This window comes from Apostichopus japonicus, chromosome 20 (genome assembly GCF_037975245.1).
Source record: "Apostichopus japonicus isolate 1M-3 chromosome 20, ASM3797524v1, whole genome shotgun sequence".
Classification (NCBI taxonomy): domain Eukaryota; kingdom Metazoa; phylum Echinodermata; class Holothuroidea; order Aspidochirotida; family Stichopodidae; genus Apostichopus; species Apostichopus japonicus.
The window spans coordinates 34,367,472-34,381,305 of record NC_092580.1 but is presented as its reverse complement, the minus strand read 5'-3'; the positions used below and the strand labels follow the sequence as shown (position 1 = coordinate 34,381,305).

At 36.1% G+C, this 13,834-nt stretch overlaps 1 protein-coding gene across 4 annotated transcripts in view; it reads left to right on the top strand.

Moving 5' to 3' along the window:
* LOC139961097 (voltage-dependent calcium channel subunit alpha-2/delta-3-like) overlaps window positions 1-13,834 on the top strand; it is a 132,895-nt gene that overhangs the window by 86,888 nt on the left and 32,173 nt on the right. For 3 of the 4 annotated variants that reach the window (XM_071959984.1, XM_071959985.1, XM_071959987.1), the window contains 5 exons: window positions 4,759-4,842; window positions 6,849-6,905; window positions 7,191-7,271; window positions 8,213-8,362; window positions 9,717-9,776. In XM_071959984.1, coding sequence (XP_071816085.1) covers window positions 4,759-4,842; window positions 6,849-6,905; window positions 7,191-7,271; window positions 8,213-8,362; window positions 9,717-9,776 — 432 coding nt within the window. The remainder of the gene's footprint in view (window positions 1-4,758; window positions 4,843-6,848; window positions 6,906-7,190; window positions 7,272-8,212; window positions 8,363-9,716; window positions 9,777-13,834) is intronic. The other variant, XM_071959986.1, reaches the window with a different exon arrangement.

The following is a 13,834-nucleotide window of genomic DNA, read 5'->3' as shown; positions in this document are numbered from 1 at the left end:
CATGTAGGTATGGTGTATGGTATAGCTCTGTTGTACATTAAGGATAGAAATAACCATATAGGTATTGTGTATGGTATAGCTCTTTTGTACATTAAGGATAGAAATAACCATATAGGTTGGGTGTATGGTATAGCTCTGTTGTACATTAATGATAGAAATAACCATATAGGTATGGTGTATGGTATAGCTTTGTTTTACATTAAGGATAGAAATAACCATGTAGGTATGGTGTATGGTATAGCTCTGTTGTACATTAAGGATAGAAATAACCATATAGGTTGGGTGTATGGTATAGCTCTGTTGTACATTAATGATAGAAATAACCATATAGGTATGGTGTATGGTATAGCTTTGTTTTACATTAAGGATAGAAATAACCATGTAGGTATGGTGTATGGTATAGCTCTGTTGTACATTAAGGATAGAAATAACCATATAGGTTGGGTGTATGGTATAGCTCTGTTGTACATTAATGATAGAAATAACCATATAGGTATGGTGTATGGTATAGCTTTGTTTTACATTAAGGATAGAAATAACCATGTAGGTATGGTGTATGGTATAGCTCTGTTGTACATTAAGAGTAGAAATAACCATATAGGTATGGTGTATGGTATAGCTCTGTTGTACATTAAGGATAGAAATACCCATATAGAATGATGTGATGGTAGCTCTTGGTGGTCAGAAAGTGTGCCTGATGGTTCTGTTAGACCTTTCGGCCGCTTTTGATACGGTCGACCACCTCCAGCTTCTTAGGGAAGGCTCGCAAATTTAACCGGCGATGATCGAAGGCCCAGCCAGCAGCACACCACTGCTCATTATGCAGCCTGCATATCGCTCACGCTTGAGTGCACACACCCACGGTAACTCCGTGAAAGTAATGAGCATTGAGCTCCCAACACAGAAGCGCTGCTATTGTTTGTAAACAAAAGCGGTACTTGCCTGTTCCTGGTCTGTGGTTTTTACGTAACAATGGCACTCTGACCACAGTAGAAGGAGATTTATTTCAAGAACCAGTTGAAATCTTCATGAACTATTTTCGTATCGAATGTTTCAAAAATACTTTCAGACTTCTTTTCCTGTACAAAGTATTTTCATTCACTAACACTGATCCATCTCTCTTTTCTCTACTCGAACAGTAAGTTGGTACACCTTTCAAATTTTACGAAAGATCGAGCAAAATACTTTCGAAAAATTCACGCGAAAACTGGCATAACGTGCTAAATGCAACAAATGTCATGTAAACAAGGCTCTAGTACACCCATTTATGAATAAACCATACGACCACATCTGCTGTTAAGCGGGGGAAAAAGAAAGTATTTTCTAGAATTTCCACAAAAACACACAAAAAAAATACTTATCCTACCATAGTTAAGAGTATAGTACATAGCCTAACCACTTCGTCGGTTACGGATCTCACGTAACAACAAAAACACAACTTATTGTACTTTGCGAAGTTGACGTTTTCTACAAGGACATGGAAACAATATTGAGCATTGAGAAATTACCAATTGTGTACGAACAGTAAGTTGGTACACCTTTCAAATTTTACGAAAGATCGAGCAAAATACTTTCGAAAAATTCACGCGAAACTGGCATATCGTGCTAAATGCAACAAATGTCATGTAAACAAGGCTCTAGTACACCCATTTATGAATAAACCATACGACCACAACTGCTGTTAAGCGGGGGAAAAAGAAAGTATTTTCTAGAATTTCCACACAAAAAAGGAAAAATAATTATCCTACCATAGTTAAGAGTATAGTACATAGCCTAACCACTTCGTCGGTTACGGATCTCACGTAACAACAAAAACACAACTTATTGTATTTTGCGAAGTTGACGTTTTCTACAAGGACATGGAAAAAATATTGAGCATTTAGTTAATCATGCCAAGTGGCCTAAAACATGGGATTGCAAGGTTTACTTTGATAAAGATGGCCATACTGTAGCTATTGGGGCCTTGATATCGTGCTATGTCTGTATGGTATAGACTGTGCCTCGTGTATCATGGGGAACAGACTGTTTTGTTCATGCGGATGAGTCGGTTAGCTTGAGGTGTGTTTTATATACATCCATGGTTTTACTTTGTTACGGGGATATAAATTTTCTTGAACGTCTAAGATAATATTTCGCATAACTTTACCGATCCTTTACTGACTGACCTAATTAATTCTAGAGTGGAGTCAAAATAGTTTACTCCATGAAAAGTTTTTTGGAAACGTGCCAAAAATGTTAACCAACAGGTGTTAGACAGGGGGTTGTTTGGCAATTAAGGTACCTGGGAAAATCCGCAGCACATGTACAGTAGCCTACCGTGATATTTAAGTAGGGGTAAACACTGCAGTTAACTTGTAAACTGATGTACGTATAAAGCACGCTGTTTATTGTTAGGCAGTCTAGAAACGGGGCTTTGCCGAACGTAGTTTGTTTCATAATATCGTCAGTTTTGTAAGTTAAACTTTTTATAGATTGTAAGACAGGTTAAATCTCTTTTCATTTTATCACATAATATAGCTACTCTAACTTGTCTCTAACAGCAGACTGTTATTTTTGCCTGGCTCTGATGAAATACTACTATCTCTGATGAAATACTACTATACTACTGGCTTCGGTCAGCTTGCGAGTCTACAAGCCTCCATGGCTTCTTTCGCGAGTTCCTGCTTGCGGGAAGATCACATATACATACATACATACATCTCAAGTAACGTTGGCAAGTTGCCAAGAAATAAATGTCACGCAATGTCACACAACTGTGTAGTAACTCAATGCAGTTACAGTAGCCTATATGTAGTAGCTTTATTGATAAACAATTCTCCAACCTGCAGAGAAAATTCTATAACCCTTTTGTGTACATCCTGGACCAAAGTGACCAGTTCATTGTCTGGTCTTCTTTTGTACATAAGAGGCTTAATTTGTGGTCTCATAGTCAAGTGCATACAACTGTCCACCGACTCTTGGAAGGCAGGAAATGTGTGCGATCAAGCATGACTCATTACCAGCTGGTTGCTGTGCTCATTACACTGGATAGCAACGGTTGGGCCTTCGATCATCGCCGGTTAAATTTGCGAGCCTTCCCTTAGTACACTCAGTGACCTTGGTGTTAAAAGTAGCGCCTTAAAGTGGATGACATCATACCTCAGTGATCGCCAACAGATTGTGTGTCTGGGAAAGGATTCTTCTGACCCTCAGACGTTAGAATGTGGCGTGCCCCAGGGTTCGGTCCTGGGGCCAGTGCTATTCACGGTATACACGTCTTCACTGGGTCAGCTCCTTCGCTCGCAGGACATGGACTATCACTTCTATGCAGACGACTCGAGTCTCTATCTTATGTTCCATCCCAATGACATTTCTATCACTGTGCACCGTCTAGAGAAGTGCATAACCTCAGTTCGGCAATGGATGTCACACAAATGCCTGAAAATGAATGACTCAAAGACTGAGGTGCTTCTAATATCATCAAAGCATCTGGCCAGAAAGATAGAGTGTCCAAGCCTCATTATTGGTGACCATCATGTGGAGCCTAGTGATGTGGCAAAGAGCATCGGTGTCATAATGGACAAACATGCCTCTATGGAAGACCATGTAACATCTGTGTGTCGGTCTGCTCAGTACCATCTCTACAACATCGGAAGAATACGAAAATACCTCACCACAGAAGCCACAGAGCAGTTAATCCATGCTTTCATAACATCTAAACTGGATTACTGCAATGCACTTTTCTGTGGACTACCAGTTAAACAAATAAAACGACTACAAAGGCTCCAAAACATAGCAGCAAGGATCGTTACACTAACAACAACATCTAGTCATATTACCCCAGTATTGCATGAATTTCATTGGCTGCCAGTATCACAGCGGATTAGATTCAAAGTCCTTCTTCTTGTGTTCAAGTGCCAGAACAACATGGCACCTCCATACCTGCAAGATCTGATCCGTCTTTATCAGCCAACAAGAGCCCTACGTTCTGCTGGTCATAGTCGTCTGGAGGTTCCGATCACCAAGACAAACAGCTATGGGAACAGAGCTTTTTGCGTGGCTGGGCCACGCCTCTGGAATGAGCTGCCAGCTGAACTGAAAACTGTTTCTACTCTCACGACCTTTAAATCAAAGCTTAAAACCTTCCTTCTTAGACAGCATTACTGCAATTTTTAAACTGTGTATTTAAATTTCTTTCATGTGCAATACTCAAACGTGCATGTTTTTTTATTTTTCATACTCATTTATATTGTATTAAATTCTGCATTTTTTACTACATATTTTGTGTCATATTTTTATATTTCTTATTTGCTGTTACATAGCGTTTTAGAGCACTTTTGTGGATTTTACGCTTCACAAAATAAATTATTATTATTATTATTATATAGGTATGATGTATGGTATAGCTCTGTTGTACATAAAGGATATAAATAACCATATAGGTATGGTGTATGGTATAGCTCTTTTGTACATTAAGGATAGAAATAACCATATAGGTATGGTGTATGGTATAGCTCTGTTGTACATTAAGGATAGAAATAACCATATAGGTATGGTGTATGGTATAGCTCTGTTGTACATTAAGGATAGAAATAACCATATAGGTATATTGTATGGCATAACTCTGAGGCAAGTTTGTTGCCATGTCTATAGACTAATTAGAACTGGTAATTAGATTTAAAAATTCTCAATTCTTTATATTAAAGGGAAAAGTCAGTCTTGTTTCATACAGAATACATCTTACATTACTATTTAATTAATATATTTGATCCATTACAGGAATATCTTCCAATTTTAGGCAGACCTCTAGCTCAAGAGGGGGTCAAACCAATCGTATGGACAAATACTTACAGGGATTTCAAGGCAAGTATTGTGAGATTTCAAGGTCTGGTGTATTTAATAACTGTTGAAGTAAATTAAAAGATGAGAGATTAACTCTACAGTTTGTGATGTAATTGTCATTCTTGTGTATGAGCTGTACGTGCATGTGTTCATTTTCAGGTCTATTATTGTTTGTACTATTTCGCCTGCATTGTAGGGTATGAGTACACAGGTGTACATTATTGCATATGTAGGGTATTAGTACATTGGTGTACATTATTGCATATTGTTGGGTATGAGTATACAGGTGTGCATTATGTCATATGTAGGGTGCTAGTGTATAGGTGTACATTATTTCATATTATTAAGGTATGAGTATACAGGTGTACATTATTTCATATTGTTGGTGTATGAGTGTAAAGGTGTACAATATTTCATATTGTAGGGTATTAGTACATAGGTGTACATTATTTCATATTGTAGGGTATTAGTACATAGGTGTACATTATTTCATATTGTTGGTGTATGAGTGTAAAGGTGTACATTATTTCATATTGTAGGGTATTAGTACATAGGTGTACATTATTTCATATTGTAGGGTATTAGTACATAGGTGTACATTATTTGATATTGTTGGTGTATGAGTGTAAAGGTGTACATTATTTCATTTTGTAGGGTATTAGTACATAGGTGTACATTATTTCATATTGTAGGGTATTAGTACATAGGTGTACATTATTTCATATTGTTGGTGTATGAGTGTACAGGTGTACATTATTTCATATGTAGGGTATTAGTATACAGGTGTACAATATTTCATATTGTTTGGGTATGAATACAGGTGTACACTATTTCATATGTAGGGTATACTGATAGGTGTACATTATTTCATATTGTTGGTGTATGAGTGTACAGGTGTACATTATTTCATATGTAGGGCATTAGTATACAGGTGTACATTATTCATATTGTGGGGTATTAGTACGTAAGTCTACATTCTTTTATACTTTGGGATATTATTGTATAGGTGTACATTATTTTATATTGTGGGGTATTATTATATAGGTGTAAATTACTTCATATTGTGAAATATTAGTGTATGGGTTTATAATTATTTATATTGTAGGGTATTAGTTTATAGGTGTATATTATTTCATATTGTTGGGTATGAGTATACAGGTGTACATTATTTCATATGTAGGGTATACTGATAGGTGTACATTATTTCATATTGTTGGTGTATGAGTGTACATGTGTACATTATTTCATATGTAGGGCATTAGTATACAGGTGTACATTATTCATATTGTGGGGTATTAGTACATAGGTGTACATTATTTCATATTGTGAAATATTAGTGTAAGGGTTTACATTATTTATATTGTAGGGTATAAGCTTATAGGTGTACATTATTTCATATTGTTGGGTAGTAGTACATAACTTAACATAATTTTATATTGTGGGATATCATTATATAGGTGTACATTATTTTATATTGTGGGGTATTAATATATATTTGTGCAATAATTAAAAATTAGTTATAATTTTTATTATAAAGTATTACCGATTGAATTTGCCTGTCAATTGACTCAATTTATGGTTCTTCTGTATTATATCTTCTCTATACTATTTTAGGTGACTAATATTTTTTAATATCAAATTACATGATGTTATATCCATGGCATTGACATATTATGTCTTTCTGTATGTTACATGTTTATGTCTGTATGTGATTCTATGTGTATATATATGAAGATATCCTCCCAATGCAGGCAAACACTATTCTTCTAGAACACTACTCTATAACAACATGTTATATGTTTATGTCTGTATGTGATTATATGTGTATATATATGAAGATATCCTCCCAATGCAGGCAAACACTATTCTTCTAGAACACTACTCTATGACAACATGTTATATGTTTATGTCTGTATGTGATTATATGTGTGTATATATGAAGATAACCTCCCAATGCAGACACACTATTCTTCTAGAACACTACTCTATAACAACATGTTATATGTTTATGTTTATTCTCCCAGCAGACTAATAACCTAACCATATCTGTGTCACAGCCAGTACACAATCAGACAGCCATTGGGGTGAGTCTCTCATTTCAAGCATTTTAATATTAAAACTTGTAATATTACATGAATTAATTCTTCATCAGGAATTTTGAGATAGACAGATTTATCATAGAAAATTACCTGGAGTGTGTGTTCTGAGTATAAGAGTTTTATTTGTCAATATTTTCTTCAGTAAATTGTGCTTGGATAAGTGGACTGCACACACTACTGTAATATAGAAACCTGTGTGCTTTCTGCTTGGGTGTAATTCTTGTCTGTAAGAAGATAATGAATTGTTCTTTTCTTCTGTTTATCGTTTAGAAGGCAACAGGTAATGTCATAGGAGCTGCTGGCGTGGATATTCCTCTTGAGAGCATCCAGAGGATTGCCTCACCATACAAGGTAAATTTCTTTGGACTGGTGGTTACACTTTCCTCTAACCATAACCAGGAAGCTTAGGTTGGTCCAACTCATGAAAAGGGATAACCACTAACTGAGTGTATAGCTTAGGTTGGTAGTTCTAACTCATTAAAAGGGATAACCACTAACTGAGTGGATAGCTTAGGTTGGTAGAGCTCATTAAATGGGATAACCACTGAGTGTATAGCTTAGGTTGGTCCAACTCATTAAAATGGATAACCACTATAACTGAGTGGATAGCTTAGGTTGGTCCAACTCATTAAAAGGGATAACCACTAACTGAGTGGATAGCTTAGATTGGTAGAGCTCATTAAAAGGGGATAATCACTAACTGAGTAGATAGCTTAGGTTGGTCCAACTCATTAAAAGGGATAACCACAAACTGAGTGGATAGCTTAGGTTGGTCCAACTCATTAAAAGGGATAACCACTAACTGAGTGGATAGCTTAGATTGGTAGAGCTCATTAAAAGGGATAATCACTAACTGAGTAGATAGCTTAGGTTGGTCCAACTCATTTAATGGGATAACCACTAATTGAGTTGATAGCTTAGGCTGGTAGAACTCATTAAATGGGATAACCACTGAGTGGATAGCTTAGGGTGGTAAAACTCCTTAAAAGGGATAACCACTAACCGAGTGGATAGCTTAAGTTGGTAGAGTACTGGACACAAAAAAACTTAGGTTTCCGGTGGGAATCACAAAATTATTGCTTGCCTCTTTCAAAATACACTTTTTTGTTGATAGAGAAATATAATATGTGAATTGAAGTAGAATTCAGAAATATGGAGTATTGATTCTTTTGTTTTAAAACTGTTTTTATCTCTCAGAAAAAACTGAAAATTGAAGTGTTTTCCCATTTCTCATGTGTTAATGTTGTGATTGTTTTGCGCAATGAAAACCCTTTTAATTTTGTTCTTTTCAGTTTGGTGTCAACGGTTATTTCTTTATGATAACCAACAACGGCTATGTGACATCCCACCCACAACACAAGTTTGAGTCCAATGGCTGGGAGATACCAGGCATTTCAACACAAGACATCACAGATATTGAACAATCTGAATCTAGTGATGAGGTAAGCTCTCATCCTGATTTTTGTTTTCAATTCAATACATTTAATTATCAAATCAGTGGTGCACTACATAAAGCATTGTGAAAAATAGAGTATATATTAATATTAATAATAATGATAATAAATAACATAACATGTATGAGTTTACAGAAACATAACTTTTCACTGAAATGAAGAGAAACTTATACAAATTCTGGTTAATGAAGAAAATCTAAGAGAGATGAAAGGGTGTGTATGTGTGGGGGAAGGGAGGGGGGTGGGGGTGACAAGTACTAATAGAAAAAGATAATCAAATCAGTGACAAACCTTATTAAAGCACAGACCTAGCTGTGGTTAATAGTGCGAAAACATCTCAGGTTTTTCTTGACAGAATTTATGGTTTAATTGTATTTGGTAAAGAATTCCACAGATCAGTACCAGAAAAGGATTTGTCTCATGTAGTCCAGAGTGGATATGATTGAAGAAAGTATTTATAAAACAAATGCAAAAAGTTAACAAACATTGAGTGCTAAGAGATTTGTTGCTCTGAACTACAAAATAACCGACTGACAGATGGTTTAGTTTATTAAACCAGTCACTTTGTATTAATAGCCTGTCTTGAAAAAGTGGGCTACCATTAAAATATTTGTTAGAAAGTGTGAACTGGTAAGAAACACATGAGGGACAAGTGGTGTAGCGGTCAACAATCTGCCTGTTTCAATTTACTATCTGCAATTTATTTACTGTGGAATGCATGTTATCTTAAGCCTACATTTATATGAAGTACAATGGTGTCTTGGTTACCTGTACTACTATGTTACATTCTTTGAAAGTAAGTCAAATGTGTCAGAATAATTGCTCCTTGAAAGGTGAATGTTATTGTTGAAACAGTAATAGCTTCATAAGTTACCTATAATAAAGTTAAACACTGTTAGCATCTGTTTGGACATACAACTTCATCATATGAAGTATGTGGACATTAAGGGAAGTATTTGGACATTAAGTAAAGTATTTGGACATTAAGTGAAGTATGTGGACATTAAGTGAAGTATTTGGACATTCAGTGAAGTATGTGGACATTTAGTGAAGACAAAAGGTTTAGCTCTTGACAAAGTATGCCGCATTTTCTGATAAAACTGTATGAAATAACCATAGCAACTTGCCCCTTTGATTTCTACAAGAACAGACAGACAGACTGGGAGACAAGCACTGGTTGGGTCTAACTTTGAATTTTACATGTGTAGTCATGCCTCATCAAAGATGTATTTCAAGGATACTTCAAATGTCTTGCGGACACCTTTTGTCTTTTTAATGCTTATAAAAATCCCTTATCTTTGTTTCGATATTCTTTCCTGTCTTTAACATTTGTTCCTTTTAGGATTTGAGGAAGCTTGAATCAAAGTTTGCTAAATTCGAAACAGACTTTGATGAAATACAGGTGACCAGCTAAATGACAATACGTTGGAGTGGCCTTTGTTCCTAATATATTCAAATTTACCCATTCCCAAATAAAATGCTTTCCAAAGACTAATTGTTTCTCACATTTTATTTTATCTTTTTCCTATTCAATAACACATATCAATGTTTGTTTGCAGTGAAGTAACTCGCTTAAAAACTCCTACATATATTATTGCAGTGATTTGCATATATGCAAATTGCAGTGTTGTTTTGTAGCCCCATTTCCAATTCATTCATTATTCCACATGGTGACCCTTCCTGTTGATACCACTCATTGATTTGTCTCAACGTTACTATCACATCATACTGCAGTCAGTTACAATCTACACTGTCCTGTCATGATTATTTATGATGTGGTTCCAATGTCCAGAGTCTCAACGTTACTATCACATCATACTGCAGTCAATTACAATCTACACTGTCCTGTCATTATTATTTATGATGTGGTTCCAATGTCCAGAGTCTCAACGTTACTATCACATCATACTGCAGTCAGTTACAATCTACTCTGTCCTGTCATTATTATTTATTATGTGGTTCCAATGTCCAGAGTCTCAATGTTACTATCACGTCATACTACAGTCCTACACTGTCCTGTCATTATTATTTATGATGTGGTTCCAATGTCCAGAGTCTCAACGTCACATCATACTGCAGTCAGTTACAATCTACTCTGTACTGTCATTATTATTTATTATGTGGTTCCAATGTCCAGAGTCTCAACGTTACTATCACGTCATACTACAGTCCTACACTGTCCTGTCATTATTATTTATGATGTGGTTCCAATGTCCAGAGTCTCAACATTACTATCACATCATACTGTAGTCAGTTACAATCTACACTGTCCTGTCATGATTATTTATGATGTTGTTCCAATGTCCAGAGTCTCAACGTTACTATCACATCATACTGCAGTCAGTTACAATCTACACTGTCCTGTCATTATTATTTATGATGTGGTTCCAATGTCCAGAGTCTCAACGTTACTATCACATCATACTGCAGTCAATTACAATCTACACTGTCCTGTCATTATTATTTATGATGTGGTTCCAATGTCCAGAGTCTCAACGTTACTATCACATCATACTGCAGTCAGTTACAATCTACACTGTCCTGTCATTATTATTTATGATGTGGTTCCAATGTCCAGAGTCTCAACGTTACTATCACATCATACTGCAGTCAGTTACAATCTACACTGTCCTGTCATTATTATTTATGATGTGGTTCCAATGTCCAGAGTCTCAACGTTACTATCACATCATACTGCAGTCAATTACAATCTACACTGTCCTGTCATTATTATTTATTATGTGGTTCCAATGTCCAGAGTCTCAACGTTACTATCACATCATACTGCAGTCAGTTACAATCTACTCTGTCCTGTCATTATTATTTATTATGTGGTTCCAATGTCCAGAGTCTCAATGTTACTATCACGTCATACTACAGTCCTACACTGTCCTGTCATTATTATTTATGATGTGGTTCCAATGTCCAGAGTCTCAACGTCACATCATACTGCAGTCAGTTACAATCTACTCTGTACTGTCATTATTATTTATTATGTGGTTCCAATGTCCAGAGTCTCAACGTTACTATCACGTCATACTACAGTCCTACACTGTCCTGTCATTATTATTTATGATGTGGTTCCAATGTCCAGAGTCTCAACATTACTATCACATCATACTGTAGTCAGTTACAATCTACACTGTCCTGTCATGATTATTTATGATGTGGTTCCAATGTCCAGAGTCTCAACGTTACTATCACATCATACTGCAGTCAGTTACAATCTACACTGTCCTGTCATTATTATTTATGATGTTGTTCCAATGTCCAGAGTCTCAACGTTACTATCACATCATACTGCAGTCAGTTACAATCTACACTGTCCTGTCATTATTATTTATGATGTGGTTCCAATGTCCAGAGTCTCAACGTTACTATCACATCATACTGCAGTCAATTACAATCTACACTGTCCTGTCATTATTATTTATTATGTGGTTCCAATGTCCAGAGTCTCAACGTTACTATCACATCATACTGCAGTCAGTTACAATCTACTCTGTCCTGTCATTATTATTTATTATGTGGTTCCAATGTCCAGAGTCTCAACGTTACTATCACGTCATACTACAGTCCAACACTGTCCTGTCATTATTATTTATGATGTGGTTCCAATGTCCAGAGTCTCAACGTCATATCATACTGCAGTCAGTTACAATCTACTCTGTACTGTCATTATTATTTATTATGTGGTTCCAATGTCCAGAGTCTCAACGTTACTATCACGTCATACTACAGTCCTACACTGTCCTGTCATTATTATTTATGATGTGGTTCCAATGTCCAGAGTCTCAACATTACTATCACATCATACTGTAGTCAGTTACAATCTACACTGTCCTGTCATTATTATTTATGATGTGGTTCCAATGTCCAGAGTCTCAACGTTACTATCACATCATACTGCAGTCAGTTACAATCTACACTGTCCTGTCATTATTATTTATGATGTGGTTCCAATGTCCAGAGTCTCAACGTTACTATCACATCATACTGTAGTCAGTTACAATCTACACTGTCCTGTCATTATTATTTATGATGTGGTTCCAATGTCCAGAGTCTCAACATTACTATCACATCATACTGTAGTCAGTTACAATCTACACTGTCCTGTCATTATTATTTATGATGTGGTTCCAATGTCCAGAGTCTCAACATTACTATCACATCATACTGTAGTCAGTTACAATCTACACTGTCCTGTCATTATTATTTATGATGTGGTTCCAATGTCCAGAGTCTCAACGTTACTATCACGTCATACTGCAGTCAGTTACAATCTACACTGTCCTGTCATTATTATTTATGATGTGGTTCCAATGTCCAGAGTCTCAACGTTACTATCACGTCATACCGCAGTCAGTTACAATCTACACTGTCCTGTCATTATTTATGATGTGGTTCCAATGTCCAGAGTCTCAACGTTACTATCACATCATACTACAGTCAGTTACAATCTACACTGTCCTGTCATTATTATTTATGATGTGGTTGCAATGTCCAGAGTCTCAACGTTACTATCACATCATACTACAGTCAGTTACAATCTACACTGTCCTGTCATGATTATTTATGATGTGGTTCCAATGTCCAGAGTCTCAACGTTACTATCACATCATACTACAGTCAGTTACAATCTACACTGTCCTGTCATGATTATTTATGATGTGGTTCCAATGTCCAGAGTCTCAACGTTACTATCACATCATACTACAGTCAGTAACAATCTACACTGTCCTGTCATTATTATTTATGATGTGGTTCCAATGTCCAGAGTGTCAACGTTACTATCACATCATACTGCAGTCAGTTACAATCTACACTGTCCTGTCATGATTATTTATGATGTGGTTCCAATGTCCAGAGTCTCAACGTCACATCATACTGCAGTCAGTTACAATCTACACTGTCCTGTCATTATTATTTATGATGTGGTTCCAATGTCCAGAGTCTCAACGTTACTATCACATCATACTGCAGTCAGTTACAATCTACACTGTCCTGTCATTATTATTTATGATGTGGTTCCAATGTCCAGAGTCTCAACGTTACTATCACGTCATACTGCAGTCAGTTACAATCTACACTGTCCTGTCATTATTATTTATGATGTGGTTCCAATGTCCAGAGTCTCAACGTTACTATCACATCATACTACAGTCAGTTACAATCTACACTGTCCTGTCATTATTATTTATGATGTGGTTCCAATGTCCAGAGTCTCAACGTTACTATCACATCATACTACAGTCAGTTACAATCTACACTGTCCTGTCATGATTATTTATGATGTGGTTCCAATGTCCAGAGTCTCAACGTTACTATCACATCATACTACAGTCAGTAACAATCTACACTGTCCTGTCATGATTATTTATGATGTGGTTCCAATGTCCAGAGTCTCAACGTTACTATCACATCATACTGCAGTCAGTTACAATCTACACTGTCCTGTCA